The sequence below is a fragment of the Anastrepha obliqua genome, chromosome 1 (genome assembly GCF_027943255.1).
Source record: "Anastrepha obliqua isolate idAnaObli1 chromosome 1, idAnaObli1_1.0, whole genome shotgun sequence".
NCBI lineage: Eukaryota > Metazoa > Arthropoda > Insecta > Diptera > Tephritidae > Anastrepha > Anastrepha obliqua.
Genome location: NC_072892.1, coordinates 184,791,668 through 184,808,646, shown reverse-complemented (window position 1 = coordinate 184,808,646; position 16,979 = coordinate 184,791,668). Strand labels below are relative to the sequence as shown.

The window sequence follows — 16,979 nt, the reverse complement described above, 5'->3', positions numbered from 1 at the left end:
GCATGTTTTATGTTGAGGGTGGTTTTGAAAGAGCTGTTCCATGTGCATCTTCTTCAATTCGCTGCCGACTAAAATCTTAGTCCCACTGGGAAGTTGGGCAGTTGGTATTCAGTCAACGCTTTGCGTCTATTCTTGATTCCTTATGCTACTTTTTTTAACATATACCATTTTTATACTTGTTGAAAAACACTGTCCGCGGCTTCATATTCAACAACTATGTATATACAATTCTTAGTAAACATAGTTAGATTAGGTTAATAATAATGAATAATAAACATTTTTGTTTTTTACGTAGTGGCTTCGACCACTTTCAAAGTGAAGGGCACAAGTAAGTTGCTTTACCTTGAGTGATGGATACTATTATAGTTGGCAACTAAAATGCCTGAATTGTAAATGTATTGACATTAAAGTGAACCTCCATAGAATGATATAATACAATAATGCGCAGATTGCTGTGGAAAAAGAGTGAAAAGCATCGAAGATTTGTAAATAAAAATAAAAATAGAGGTCAATGCACTTTCTTTTCTCGAAATAATGTTGCAATTATTCTGTCCTTCGCCAGGGCTTTCAAATTTTTGTGTCCTTTTCTCAGCATTTCTACCCTTTATCAAATATAGCGTGGTTGTTTGTTAGGTTCCATTAGCCGACATGTATGTATATGTACTTCTGCAATTGCTGCATAAAATTTGCCTTCTAAAACTGATTTTTCTCTTATTGTTGTCCTTTCAGGTGTTGAAATCATAAGTAAATTCATCATCAAAAAATATAAAAATCCCGTCATGAACGAAACAGAGTGTGATAATTTGGTAACATCATTAAAATGGACTGATCCAGCAAACGTTATCTCGTTAGCCATTCTTTTATTTATTATTTTATTGGTGATATCTGGAAATTCTCTAGTTATAGCCGCTGTATTTTGTTCAAATAAATTACGTAGTGTTACGAATTATTTAATAGTAAATTTAGCTGTTGCAGATCTGTTAGTGGGTTTGGCTGTTCTGCCATTTTCAGCAACGTGGGAAGTATTTAAGGTGAGTTGAGAACGACAAAAATGTTATTTTATATATTGACATTTGACTATTTCGAAAGTTTTCCATTTTCTCTCTGTTTTATACTACATTCACTCGAACCTCTTAAATAGAGTTAAAATCTAAAAATTGCAGTTTTTGGTACACTGCTAAGTCAAAAACTTTATTTCCTAATATGTACAAATTTCCATTCATTGCACTTATAAATAAGGAGTTTTTAATAACCAACAATTTACATAAATACATACCCTATTGTTAATAGGATAAAGCGATATTCAGTTGGTAGCAGTCGTGGTTTTTAAGGTCTAATTCCACTATGTCTCAGTGCACTTTAACTCATGGCAGATGCTATGTTTTATACCTTTCGTGTAACAACTTCCTCTAACAAAAACCTTTTTTTTTTTTTTGACATTTCAAAGTAAACAGTGAGAAAGTAGATTATGGTCAAAGTTTTAATATATAAATTTTAATGTCGTAATATATAAATTGTCTTTTTTTATTTTTTAGGTATGGATATTTGGCGATGTGTGGTGTAGCATATGGCTTGCCGTTGATGTGTGGATGTGCACAGCATCGATATTGAACTTGTGTGCAATCTCTTTGGATAGATATGTCGCTGTTACGCGCCCTGTTGCTTATCCAAGTATAATGTCGACAAAGCGCGCCAAATCTCTTATTGCTGGAATTTGGGTGCTATCATTTGTTATCTGTTTTCCGCCACTAGTTGGCTGGAAGGATCATAAGGTACGTGTGAAAGAATAGAAGAACTTACGAAGAAAAACACTGACAAAGACTATACATAAGTGCACTTGCAAATGTAATTACGAACATGTACACTCGCCAAACATCATGTAGTATTACATTAAAGAAAATATCTTGTACAATTTCAAGCTTTTGAGTATAAATTCAAGGTTTTTTTTATTTTATAGTCATCATGTAACAGTACAAGGTGTGTTCAAAAAATACATGAGTATTTTCAAATTTCGCGGGTCCCGTACATTCCATTTTTGATTATTATTTTTTTTTGATTTGGTACACTCGTCTCGAAGATATGTATGTCCACGGTTTCAGCAATATGGAATGTTTAGTTTGTTTGTGAGAGGCATAAATAAGACAAGTATTTTGCGTGTTCAGCGTTTTTCACTTATCGAAAAAAATGAATCAAAGAAGTTACATAAAATTTTGTGTAAAAAATTGAATTACAGGTTCCGGCACTCGAAGTGTAACCAATTACAGAGGCCATACATTTAGTTTGGAAAACTAATATACTTTTATTCAATTAAAAGTAACAAATGTGTGAAAATAATACAAAATTGAGAATCAATTTACTTTTATGCGATATGACCACCTTTTGCTTTGACTATGGCCTTCAGACGGTCCAGAAACGAATCGCAAGCTGCCCGAATGTGACTTGCAGGTATTTAGGCCCGCTCGCGGACAATGGCGTTTTCAGCGTCGTGAGACTGGTGAAACTTTTAGTTCGGATCTTGCTCTCCAAAATGGCAGAAGAGAATAACCATCGGATTCGCGAGTCCAGAATCCTAAACCCTATCGTTTTGAAAAATTGACCGCTTTTGGCTAAGCGAAGCTACTCCTTCGCTCCCTCAAGTCTGATTTGTTACTGCTTTGGTGTGAGATCATGCAAGGTGGGACTTTGAGATCATTTTTCAGTATATGGCGGATGCTACGGTCAGATATTTTCAGTTCTTTCGCCATTTGATTGGCACTTCGTCGGGGATTTCTCGCAAGTCGCTTCTTCACTTTTTGAACCATTTCTCGTGGCGTTGCAGTTTTTTGATGACCACCTCCATGACGTTCCGCGATGCTACCAGTATCATTGTAACTAGTAATGGTGAGATAAACAAAAACTTTAAACTAAATAAATGCTCGAGTTTACGAACAATCGCTGGTTGTGACTTTCCAGCTAAATATAATGCAATCACACTATTACGTTTGAAATCCATAACTGATTTTCTTTTTTCGCCTTTACTCTCAGCAAAATGATTCCGCGCACTTGGAAACAATACCCTGGACTGTCATTTAGCCAACTAACAGACAGCCAATGCCCGTTCATCAACTGCGCGTGCGATCTGACGTTGGTTACACTTCGTGTGTCGGACCCTGTAAGTGTTCAAAAACAATTGAAATGTTGACAGTGGCATACGGTGAGAGTAGTCTGAATGTCGACGCTCGCTTTGGATACCCCAGCACATCAACAACCGATGAAAATGTTGAGCAAGTGAAGAAAATTGTTATGGCGAATCGTAGAATCACAATTAGAGAAGTTGCTAAGGATGAGGATGTCGGCATATCGGTTGGCTAATGCCATACAATCTTTTCGGAAATTTTGTGCATGAAGCGTGCATCACGATAATGACTTTTGCATCACGATAATGCACCTGGCCAAAAACAATACCGTTATCATGCCTCATCTACCGTTTGCACCAGATTTGGCCCGGAGCGACTTTATCCTGTTTCCCAAGATTGAAGAGACCCATGAAAGGACAGGGATGATTGAGTAGATAAAAACCGAATCCCTCAGACAGGCTCAAGGACATACAAAAAGTGCATATCAGAATAGCTTCGAGGATTGGAAAAAACGCTGGCACAAGTATATTATATGTGAAAGAAATAAAATAGAAATTGATAAATAAATATTTTTGAGAAAAATTAAAATTCTCCTTATTTTTTGAGCACCCCTCGTATTAAGACGCCGTAGCCTGTTGCGTTTTTGTTTATCATTTCATTTGCCGAACAGATTACTGCTTCTTCCAAAGGCTTATGAAGTGTTAAATTTATTGCGTACATTCCGTGACTAGTACAGGCATACCTTGCAATTCACCGAGCCATAAGGAACAATAAATATATCCAAAGGTGTTTAGCCGTACCACAGTGGTGTGCGCTAATAAACCGTATGAGCTATAAGGCTGAAATAGGTAAACAGGTAAAGGAGTAAAATTTTCGCTATCATTGGTTCCCCCACTCTCTTTAAACTAAACAAAAAAAGATTTTACCACGATGTATGTAGATAATGCAAAGGTGTGACCAACATCAAACCGTTAATCGGAGCTCACTGATTTTAAAGGAATCGGCTGATTTGCTGACGTAAAACGGGGTACGGCAGAGGTTTGTTTACTGTCCGAACAATGACTGATTTGAAAAGCGTAAGCACACATGTGAAATGAGTTGGCATAATTGTTTTGTCAAATCCCTGAGACGTAACAGCAAAGTTACTCTCACAATTTTTCATTGGGATGTGCAAATCTGGTAATCATTCTTGTAAGGTAGAACTGCTGAAAGGTACTTTTAGCAGTTTTGATGTTTGCTAAACATTCAATTTCATTCTTTCATTTCCACTGCTTGTTTTGGTGTTGTTTTAATCACTCAAATAAATTAGAAATCAAAAATAATTGTTTTGTCAAATCCCTGAGACGTAACAGCAAAGTTACTCTCACAATTTTTCATTGGGATGTGCAAATCTGGTAATCATTCTTGTAAGGTAGAACTGCTGAAAGGTACTTTTAGCATTTTTGATGTTTGCTAAACATTCAATTTCATTCTTTCATTTCCACTGCTTGTTTTGGTGTTGTTTTAATCGCTCAAATAAATTAGATATCAAAAATATTTTATAAAACTTTAGTTCTCCTATGGCGCAAAAGCGAATATAATTAGGATAGAAACATGATCAATTTTAGTTTCATACAAACGTGCGTTTAATTGAAAACTGAGCGCAAGTACCACCCAATTCTTTCCAACATATTTACTCCAAAGAATGGATGATCCAATGTTCACCGCTGCAAGGAACCTAAACCGGCCCGAATAAGATAAGTGAATAATTTTAATATATTTAGTGTGCGTGAATTCTTCAGTCTTCAATCGCGTGCACTTATTTTAAAATTTATTTAGGGCTGGGACCAGTTGATTCCGCAACTTCTCCCATGCATCATTAACCTCTATCGGTCACGATACATTCCAACAGCTACTGCGCTTCCACACTTCACGCATACTCAAAATTACATAAAAATCCTAAGGGGTCGAAAATCGACATTGGGATACTGAGGAGCTCCCTTTTGGTTGAAATCCTTGACACATTTATAACTAATGCATCTACGTTATTAAGTTTTAGCTTAAACCCAAAGCAGTCGGTTGCACGTTGCTAAAATAAACTGAGAACCTTTTCCCCCAACGGGCCCTCCTTACTTCGTTCGAGCCCAGCGTTTGAATGTATAAAGGGAAACGGTGAGGGAATCTTCTGCAGTCCCAAAGTTGTCAAACATGTTGTCCATATAGAGGTATTCTAATATGGACTTTACCGCACCGCCTACGTCGTCGTTGCCATTGCGATGCTCTATAATCGCTCGATAATCGTTTTAATGTAGTTCGCTGCGAATGGCGAACAAGCAGCGCCAAATGTTATTACTCAGAGCCTTAAGATAACTATAAGGAAGCTCACCGCAAAAGCCACAAGTGGCTCATCTGAAATCTTAGAAATCTTAGTAGAAATTTAACCTAGCATTGGACGGGAGGTGATGGTCTAACAGCAAACCTTTCGACGTCGAAAAAGACAGCTACCAAATTGTGCAATGACTGGTCACTTTCACTATTCACGAGCAAGAATAGTACCAAAGACTGTGGTTCGGTGATAGTTGGACTATACGCCACCCATCCGAACTCGGACCCCGCTGCGGATTCATTTTCACACTGGACGATGATAAACTTGACGTTGATCCAGCCTGATCAACAGCTTTGGATTGATGTGTGAGTACGTTTGTATTGACTTACTTAGGTCTACATTTTTCTTCACCCTTCTGTGACGCATGGCTTCCACTGTTAACAGCTACGGGTTACATGTTCGGCGTTGAGGTATGAAAATCACATGTGAGGTTTATTTGCTTCGGTCCATCTCTTCGGCACTATGATATTGATGAACTATGAGATCCTATCATCTCGGGAGGAGTTGTGACTCGGCGACATGCAATATGATACGGCTTTTGGGGTATCGTGGTGACTCCATGGTAAAAAAATTCAGAACGTGTAGTTAACTGGCGCTCAGCGAATTTGCAAGAATCATCTGATTGGCTGACGAACCGGGGTCTCGATACTGTTTGTTACAAAAACTGATATTGCAATGGTGATATACGAAAAAAATCAACTCAATCTACGCCCATGTTACTTCGTTGCCGTCTGAATAATGATTGGACAAGTGTGTGAGTGCGTGCGAAATGAGCGGGCAGAATTCTGCTGCCGAGTACCCGGTGACAAGGAAATCTATCATTCGTGTGCTGACTCGACATTACACACCAAAGAGGTGAGATAAGCGTTTAAATTGCCTTATCATAGCTTACGGCTGAATGGATGCTGCATAGCTTGCCATCTCAATTCGTTTTCTCATCGGCAATTATATTATGAGTTCACCAAGTAGCCTACGGTTAGCTAGATACTGTTTTCCTCCGTTGGCTGATTGTAAAAATATGTATATACTAGCTTTATCCCGCGGCCCCGCTCACATAGGAGTAGTTTTGAGGGATTTAAGATATGTATGTAAAAGAATTACAAACAATAATTTCATAGAAAATATTTTTTTATTAATAACCATAATATTACAATACCCGGCATCCGTTGCTATGCCTCGTTGAATAAAATCAAAACCACCAATCAGAAAAATATCAAGTAAAATTATTTTTATTAATTTTCTATCTCAAACCGTTTTTGAACTTTGCATTTGGGTCATAGTTGAACAGCTTATGCGGATTATGAAGTCTAGAGTGTGCTATAAATAGTGGGAAATAGGAAAAACTAAGATTTAACCCGCGGCTCCGCTCGCGTAGGAGTAGTCTTGAGGGATTCAGGATATGTATATAAAAGAATTACAAACAATAATTTCATAGAAAATAATTTTTTATTAATAACCCTAATATTACAATACCCGGCATCCGTTGCCAAGCCTCGTTGAATAAAATCAAAACAACCAATCAGAAAAATATCAAGTAAAATTATTTTTATTAATTTTCTTTCTCAAACCGTTTTTGAACTTTGCATTTGGGTCATAGTTGAACAGCTTATGCGGATTATGAAGTCTAGAGTGTGCTATAAATAGTGGGAAATAGGAAAAACTACGATTTTTTAGATTAAATTTAAGCAAATATTCGATTATTAATGACGAATGAGATTGGTGGCGCGGCCTGGCGGCTGTGGGAAGGGAGTTCCATCATAAAAACATGCCTATAACCCTCATTGGGTGAAAATATGAATGTATAAAATTTTTTACGTCATTTGGTGTTGTCGTTTCGTAGTGATGCGCGGACAACGTACAAACATTCACCTTTATAGTGTAGATAGTATAGATGTAGATTGTTCGCATTTGAGGCGAACGGCATTAACCTCGTCAATCCATTCTCGCGGATAGGGGTGATTTCCCTTATTTGAGCCAACTGACAACGAATCAACTGTTTGCTCACACCTCAATTTGATGGTCTCCCGAGCTTCGCCCTTCATGCACTTATGTAACCGTTGGTTATTTTTAATTGCGCTATACCTATACTGGATTCTGAAAAAGCAATGCATAATATCGGCCAGTCTTCTGAATTTCTGAATAGGCACAAACGTTGTGTGGCACTGGTACGCTCTTCGAAGTGATACACTGAACATTTGCGGTAGGAGTGGATGTTGCAAAATAAAAGGGTGATTGACGGCTGTCAACTAATGAGGTTGGCGGTACCGAATTGGCATTAGTCACTATCGGTAACTGTAGTTCTGGCGACGGTGCGACTTCACGTGACATTGTTAGTAATTGGGATGTTGGTAATTCGATGTTAGTACAGTTAGGCACATTATCAGTCTCATTTTCACGTCAGCTGCTTCGAGACTATTTTCCTAAGTAAAGATTTTAATATAAGCATTTCCCGCTTGTAATCCAGGACATACTGCCTGCACCTAAGAGATGCTTTTAACGCTAGAAAAATAAAGCTCAGTTAGTCATTTTACTTTATTTGTTTACTGTATTGCTTCGATATTTTCACGAACTTACACAACACGCACATCCTCCTTTAAGGAAGAACCGATTTATTTATCAGTTTTAGTTGTGTACTCGTATATGCGCATATATGGTATAATATGAGCACCGCCTGGGGTAATAAATGCGACACATACAAGGTGAAGTCCAAAATAAACAAGACTGAGCTAAAATAAAAACGACAGGAGCTTTGTTCTGATAACTTCGAGTTTATTTATTCCAAATAGTCCCCTCTGGTCTCAATACACTGTTTTGAGCAATTTAATAGCTTTTCGAAATAGTGTTTCAGGTCATTGACCGGAATGTCCTTCTGGATGTCGGTACAAGCCTTTTGGATGGTCTCTGTGTACTCGTATATGCGCATATATGGTATAATATGAGCACCGCCTGGGGTAATAAATGCGACACATACAAGGTGAAGTCCAAAATAAACAAGACTGAGCTAAAATAAAAACGACAGGAGCTTTGTTCTGATAACTTCGAGTTTATTTATTCCAAATAGTCCCCTCTGGTCTCAATACACTGTTTTGAGCAATTTAATAGCTTTTCGAAATAGTGTTTCAGGTCATTGACCGGAATGTCCTTCTGGATGTCGGTACAAGCCTTTTGGATGGTCTCTACGGGCGCAAAACGTTTTCCTCTCATGGCCAAATACAATTTTCCGAAAAGGCAGAAGACACAGGGAGCCATATAAGGCGAATACGTTGAGTGATTGATAGTTTAGTCCTCAGTTAACTTGTGCGGAGTGAAACGTGCACCGACCTTTCGTAAGCCCAAATTATCAGTTAAAATGCGATAAATCGATGTTTTGGAGATATTCAACTCCGATTCCATGAATTTCAACGATGATAAATTTTCGATGGAGCTTTAGATGATTACTGATTTTGGGCGGCCCGTATGTTCATTGTCATTTATGTCCTCACAACCATCTCTGAAACGTGTAAACCACTCATGAACTCGGCACGAGATAGAAAATCATCGCCATAAACTTTTTTCATCAATTCAAATGTTTCGGTAAACGATTTATCAATTTTAAATGGAAGGGAAACATTTTGTTCGGTGGAGAAGGACTGCGGCGGAAGAGAGAAGGGAATTTGAAACTGTTGACGAACGTTCTCCGCTTTACATGTTACCAGGCTGTAGAATATATCCGAACCAGACCGGGAATGAAACATGAAAAGAGAATTTCCAGTGTCTCCTTTCCAGATGTCTCCGTGTGTAAACCGGCACAATAACTTCGCTTCCACTGAACCGAATATCAATCTTTCATTGGATGCCAGCTATTGATGTAACTTCCAACGCACTAACTCATTAAAAATATGGCACCAGCAAAAACATTTTTATGACGCCAGTCTTGTTTATTTTGGACTTCACCTTGTACATTGACCTTATTATTATTTTATTTTTATTTTTTAAAGGCCGGTCTACATACAACTTTCGCATCAGCGCAGCGAACGCCAGGAGCTTTGTTTTAACGCGGGAAACTCGAGTGCTTTGACAACAAAAGCTTTGCGCTGAAAATTATTAAATTATGTATAATAGAGTTAGTGAAATTTATTATTTACAATAATACATAACTACATTTGATAAATTTATACTTATTTCAATTTAACTCGGGCTCAGAATATTATTCTTTACATCTGATGATTGTCGACGCACACGAAAATATGAGAGTTTCCTATCTTTACGCCTTTCTTTGGGGTTGACGTTGCTACACTTTTGCTATATAAATGCATCTATTCATGGTCAGTAGTCGAAGCGATGCCAACACCAAAGTTGTATATAGACTGACCTTAAATACACAAACAAACAACATTTAATACGTTTAGTTTTTAAGGCGTAAGCAAAGTACGCCAGAGACGTACTTGTATAATATTTTTACAAATGTTAGTTAAGGCACAAATTGAAGATTGGTTACAAGAGGGTGTTATTCGTGAGTCTGCCTCCGATGTTATGTGTGTTATTGGCAAAAAAAGGTTGCACATTCTGAATGTATTTTGATTATCGAAAGTTCAGCCGTTTTGGTGCGCTTTCTTAACATAATCTTTCAGAATTTACGCAACGAGGGTATAATGGAGTTTTAAGTGGACGACATACAGTTGTATATAGTTGTGTTTGGGCAAGCAGCAGGACCATGTCAAACAAATGTGCAAAAGGTTTTACAGCATGTACCATACAATTGTATGGCTTAGGGATCAAGTTATCCTAGCTTGCTTACTTCATGATGGTAAGTGGCATTCAGTGTATTATACACACGAAGAAAAGTTACGCGACTATATTTTAGAAGTGAAAGCTGCTTATTTAGCACCACAAAGACTGTGGCACTACTTCTCAGGTATTGAGTTCGTTTTAGTCATTATTATTGTTGTTATTGCTCAGCGTTCAAGCAGACGACAGTTCCACTCGAAATTGCTCAATGGTTAATGTACATATTTATACGATTTAAAACCGAACACCGAACTGGAACATGATGAAACACGTGGACTCGCTAAGTCACTATCCAGTTTTTGCTATTGCATCTGAAATCCCAGCAAGGCTAGTAATAGCCTAAAAACCATGAACTTTTGAAAGCTGAAGCAGAAACTCTCAAAGATAAAGCCTATGAAAATTTCGTTATTAAAGATTAATGGATTTACCAACTTAGGTGCCTTGTTTTAGCAGTTCCAAAGAGAATAGAGAAGGGAATTATGAATAAAGCGCATAGTCGGTAATACAAATCTAGAGAGTAAATCGAGTTCTCCTCTCAGTTTTATCCAAGCTGTCAGCAACGGAACCAAGCAGTGTTAGAAGCACATAGTACAGGTGCAGAAGGCAATTAACGCACACGTCCATTAGACAACTAAGTACACACCGTTCCTGAAGGTACTTTTTGGAGTAAAAATGTAAAGCGATGCAGCCGAACGTGGTAAAAACGATTGAAGAAGAAATGTTTACAGTTTTCACACATAAGCGGAAAAAGTAAGGATGAAAGCGAAAGAAGCGATTAGATAGACTAAATTCGTGGGAGGAAAGAAATTGAGTAGAAAACTTATAGGACCGTATAAAATTGTGGAAGTAAAACAGAATGGCAGATACGAGGTTGAAAAGGAAGCAGATTTGAGTGGCTCCGCCAAACGTCTATAACATTACAACCATTGAAGTACTTAGAAGACGCTGAGATTTTATCATCTGGGTCAGATCATGATCAGGATGACCGAGTACTAAAAGGTGGCAACAATATTCGTCGTTAAATAGTCAGCAGTCTTTCAATCATCCCAACGAAGTAATGGACTTATCGAAATTGTCGAAAGTCAATTAGTCAAGTCTCCGAGGTTGTCGAAAGTCAAAAGAGTTAAGTTGTAAAGTAGCCGAGAAGGTAACAAGTCGAAGCAGTGTTCTTTTTCTATGAGTTGCTCTGATCAGACGCTAAGAAATCGTTTAAGCCGAGTCATCTTATTTTGAAATCTTTAACATACATCTTACACTTTTATATATCGAATTTGATCATTCTTTTAAACTTTCAACTATTAAACATTTGTGCGCTTCGGAATGGTAATGGTTAAGTCTATGCATTAAATAAATACACATGCCCATGTATTCTTGTAAAATGTATTCGTGTCGATGGATATAATTTTATTAAAAACGGGGAAATATTCCTAACATTGTAAAATAAAGGAAGAGATGAGGACTTCGGTCGGTATCACCTGAATAACTTGAATAATGTTGGCTTCCAATGATCTGATCGAAGTTGGCTTATGTTCAAAGCATTTAAACTGCACATACCCTCACAAATAAAAGTCTAAATGTGTGATATTACAAGCTCTTGGTGGCCAATCCTCTGGTCCGGGACGAGAGATTAACTAATCACCGGAACGACGACGCGGTAAATCCATTGTTTTAAGGGCTGTATGGCAAGTAGCGCCGGCTGAGTCTCGTTGGAACCAAATGTTGGGGAGATCACGAGCTTCAATTTTCGACATCTAAAAGTTGTTTATCATAGCGTGTTGGCGTTTGTCATTTACTGTTTCTTTGGCGCCAGCCTTGTCTTTGAAGAAATATGAGCGGATGATTCCTCCAGCCTCGTAGCCATTAAGACGAAAATGGTCCTCATCGCTGAACACCCTAAGTTGGCTTGAGCACGATGATTCCTTTTTGTTGTTACCTACGAGTACAGCCGTTTTGTGAAAAAATTATAATAACCTTGGGTTCATGTGCGCGGACATGATTAATTCATACGTGAAAAAGTGTACTAACTGCAGAAGGATTTTACTTTCATTTTTTAATTAATTGCCACGCCACGCTGCGATCGGGCGCAACGTGAGGCATGTGGTATCGCTACAGAGAGTGAAAAAAGGAAGAGAGACGTATTATACGAAAGAAGAAACGAGAGGCCGAAATACGTGAGTGCGAGGAGCTTGAGATGCTGGCCAACAGGAACAACGCCCGAAAATTCTCCGAAAAAGTTCGGCGGCTTACTACTTACATGCATCAGCTTCTATGCAAAATATGGTCGGATGAAAGCATGCCTGCCGATTGGAATTTAAATGTGCTCTGCTCAATCCATAAGAAGGGTGATCCTGTGCCAGTTATCGCGGGATTAGTCTTCTAAATATCACTTATAAGGTTCTAGCGAGCGTATTATGTAAAATGCTGAAGCCCATCGTCAACCAACTGGGTGGACCTTATCAGTGTGGCTTTAGACCTGGAAAGTTTACCATCGACCAAATATTCACAATACGCCAAATCTTGGAAAATACCCATGGAAGGAGAATCGATACACATCATATTTTCGTCGACTTCAAAGTTGCATTCGACTGTACAAAAAAGAGTTACCTATAGCCGCGATGCCTGAATTTGATATCCCCGCAAAACTAATACTGCTATGCAGGATGACGTTGCTCAATACGAGCAGCGCCGTCAGAATTGGGAAGGACCTCTCTGAGCCGTTTGATATCAAGCGAGGTTTCAGACAGGGTGACTCGCTGTCGTGTGACTTCTTTAACATGATGTTGGAGAGGATCGTACGAGCAGCAGAACTTAATCGCTCAGGCACAATTTGTTATAAGAGCGTACAATTGTTGGCATATGCCGATGATATTGACATCATCGGCCTTAACAACTGCGCTGTTAGTTCTGCCTTCTCCAAACTGGATAAAGAGGCAAAGCGAATGGGTCTGGTGGTGAACGAGGACAAAACGAAGTACCTCCGGTCATCAAACAAACAGTCGGCGCACTCGCGTTTCGGCATCCACGTCACTGTTGACAGTTATAATTTCGAGATTGTAAAAGACTTCGTGTATTAACACCGATAACAATGTCAGACTTAAAATCCAACGCAGAATCTCTTTTGCCAACAAGTGCTACTTTGGACTAAGTAGGCAATTGAGTAGTAAAGTCCTCTCTCGACGAACAAAACTAACACTCTGCGTTGGAAAGATCAGGTGGAGAAGGGCTTGACTTCACTTGGTGTGTCCAATTAGAGCTGGTTAGCACGAGAAAGAAACGACTGGCACGCTTTGTGAAGCTCGGCCAAAATGGCGTAAGTGGTTATCGCGCCAATTAAGAAGAAGAAGAATTAATTAATTGTGAAATTATATAAAAGGAAATTATATAATTTATTTGTTCATGTACTTTTATAGCACACGAGTGCTCAGGGTACTAAGCTAAGCAGTTCAAAAACATTTTGAATATTAATCGCGTAGGCGAAAATTGATTTTATCACCTTTTACAAGTACCTGCATCCTGAAATTATCATATGTTTATTATTATTTGTTCATGTACTTTTATAGCAAACGAGTGCTCAGGGTACTAAGCTAAGCAGTTCAAAAACATTTTGAATATTAATCGCGTAGGCGAAAATTGATTTTATCACCTTTTACAAGTACCTGCATCCTGAAATTATCATATGTATGTATATAATCTAAATATTAATAGGTATAATCTAATGAAAGAGTAATGCAATGAAACAGCGGATGTTTGTTTAATTTTGTTGGGATTACACAAAATACAGACAGGGCGGTAGGAAGACTATCTTAAGAAGGTTATTATGTTTTCAAAAACAAAGTTTTTATTGCTGCAAGACTAAGCAATAGCAGAAGTGTTTCAATACAATTAAATAATGGAGTTAGCCTTCGCTCTACGAGTATGGTGATATCGTGGGGTTCTTCATAGAGCGAAAGCTGACTAATAAAAAAAAAACAACTATAGAGATATCCCTATGGGTTTTTTTTCAAGAAGAAGGCATTATAATTTTTAGGTTCATTATCGTTTCAATATGACCAATAAGAAAACTTCGAATTTTTGTAAGGATATCTCTTTGAATTGGTTTAAACAAAAATGATTAACTAAATAAAAAATATAATGTGTTTTTATTTTTTTTTTCATATTACACAAATAAAGAATATTTTGTGAAATTATTAATAATGCCTATGTCTTAAAACTTTAAGTCCATTATTCAGGTAATAAAAATGAACCGGCGGACCATCTAATATTGTCAAATCTACCACTGCCACTTATTCGCATAAAAACACTCTTAATTTTACCCCTCTCTCTTTTCTCAATGCATTGCTCTATTGAAACTATATCAACTTTATAACACTATCATTTCGTATTTTAAAACACAGTGTGCGAACCTTAACGAGGGTTTAATTACTAACGTCAGTGGAACATTTGTTCTGGTAGTAATGCTCGGCAATTCCTTCAAAATAATTAGGGAGAAGGCAAAATGTACTTCTGCAAGTCTTTCCACAGAGGTCTCCCTCCAGTAATTAACAACGTTCTCCTGGAGTGCAATTGTTCTGTATTTATTTTCAGAATATTCATCTAAACGAGGAATATATTGCAGATGTTATTAGCCCACCGGTGCATTTCTGCATACGAAAATTTTTTCTCAGTATAATTTCTACAATGCAGTGTCACAATGATTTTTGATTTTTAGTGTGCAGAAAACCATGTTTTTGTTGAAATGCGAGTACCAGTACCTTAATGTATCTTTTAAAAATTATATAAGCTAAGACTCTTTTCACTAACTGTGCAAGAAACATAGCAACCCTTTTTTTCTAAACTGAATATTTTCCTTATTACCATGAAAATTTTAAAATTACTATTTTGTCTGAACTGAATATTTTCCCAATCATCAAAAAAATTATAAAATTATTTAGGTGATGAACTCAAGACACACGATTGAAGAATAAGAATTGAATAGACTTTGCGGCTATTTAGATTTTGAAAACATGTTACCAATTTGTAAATACATATGTACATACTTATAAATAAATAAATAAATTAAATTCAAATTAATATATAATAAAGCTCCCTGCTTTGTCTGCGTTTAACGCTTTAGAGCTTTTAAGAATAACATCTTTCTCATTCTCATTTGCCTCCCTCTATTACACCAGCCAACAATTCAGCCAATCTACAGGCGGGGAAATTATACGCTTTTCTATTCCACAACTTCAGCATCGATGGAACACAAATTGGATTTTGGACATGTGCAACACCCACAACCATATCAGACTAACCAGTCACTTTTCTTAACGGGTATAACACCAGCAATAGCGATGGCAGTAACGGACGGCTTCAATTATCCTGATGCCGCCTATGTATCTCTGGAAAGTGGGGAATTCATTGATAGAACAGAACCTGCAAAACTTTTCTATGGAAAGTCATTGTGTTCCACGAAGTGTGAATTGACCAATGATCGCGGTTATGTAGTTTATTCGGCACTGGGATCCTTCTATATTCCAATGCTTGTGATGCTCTTTTTTTATTGGCGCATATACAGGGCGGCTGTGAGAACGACCCGGGCTATTAAACAAGGATTTAAGACCACTAAAGGTAAGTGATGCAGTTGTTCAGTGAACGAATAAAAAAAAGTATGAACGATCAATCACCCTTATACACCCCCGCATATGTGTTCATAGCTACATAGTAACACATACATACATATGTGGGAATAGCATGTAAAACCTGCATAGATATGTATGAATATAAATGTTTGTGTACATTCCTGGTTATACATGTATGCCCATTGTTGTCACTCTAGCATTGCTCGGAAATATTGTGAAAATTTTTTTTAACTCTTAACGGTGCTTTCGCAGTTGCCAAAGTAATTGCATGTGCTCTGAGTTGGTCATTGAAATGTACAGAGTTAATGTTTGCAAAAATTTTTTCAGATCTGTTGATTACTACTTCAAAGATCCAAAATCGTATGGAACTGGATTAAGAGTGAGGTAAAGCCTTGGGTTCTCAAAAATAAAACATATTTCGGGAGCTGGAACTCCAAACCAAACCTTTTCAGGATTTGTGGTTAATACTGCTCACTCCTCAAAATTAAAATTAGTGAACTTGTAAGAAAACTTCTCCAAAACCCAATTAGATCTGCTACAAATGATTGTGGAAATGTCCGATTCCTTTTTATACGGGGTGTGTTCAAAAAATAAGGTGAATTTTAATTTTTCTCAAAAAATATTTATTTATTCATCAATTTCTATTTTATCTCCTTCAAAGGGGACTACTTTCTTACGAAGCAGTTCTGATATGAACTTTTTGGTATGTCCTTGAGCTCTCTTAGCGATTCGGTTTTTATCTGCTCAATCGTCGCAAAACGCCGTCCTTTCATGGGTCTCTTCAATCTTGGCAACAGAAAAAAGACGCAGGGGGCCAAATCTGGCGAATACGGTGGCTGAGACATGATAACAGTGTTGTTTTTGGCCAAATAAACTCTCAAAAGCAATCATCATGATGCAAAAGCCATGAATTCTTTCCACAACCCCGGGAGTTTTTTTCGTATTGCTTCACGCAAACGGTGCATAACTTAAAGATAATACTTATTTACCGTACGACCTTGTGATAAGAACTCCTGATGCACTACGCCATGGTAATTGCAATTGAGATTTCTCGAACTTGATCTTTGCTCTCTTGGACTCTTCCATTGGGACGATTGGGCTTTGGTTTGATGT

The 16,979-nt window shown here is 37.6% G+C and overlaps 1 protein-coding gene across 3 annotated transcripts in view; it reads left to right on the top strand.

The window, feature by feature from the left end:
* The window catches only part of LOC129244107 (octopamine receptor Oamb), a 64,079-nt gene that overhangs the window by 17,230 nt on the left and 29,870 nt on the right, over positions 1-16,979 (top strand). For all 3 annotated transcript variants that reach the window (XM_054881731.1, XM_054881737.1, XM_054881724.1), the window contains exons 2-4: positions 730-1,031; positions 1,536-1,772; positions 15,417-15,855. In XM_054881731.1, the coding sequence (XP_054737706.1) occupies positions 780-1,031; positions 1,536-1,772; positions 15,417-15,855 (928 nt within the window). In that variant the 5' untranslated portion in view covers positions 730-779. The remainder of the gene's footprint in view (positions 1-729; positions 1,032-1,535; positions 1,773-15,416; positions 15,856-16,979) is intronic.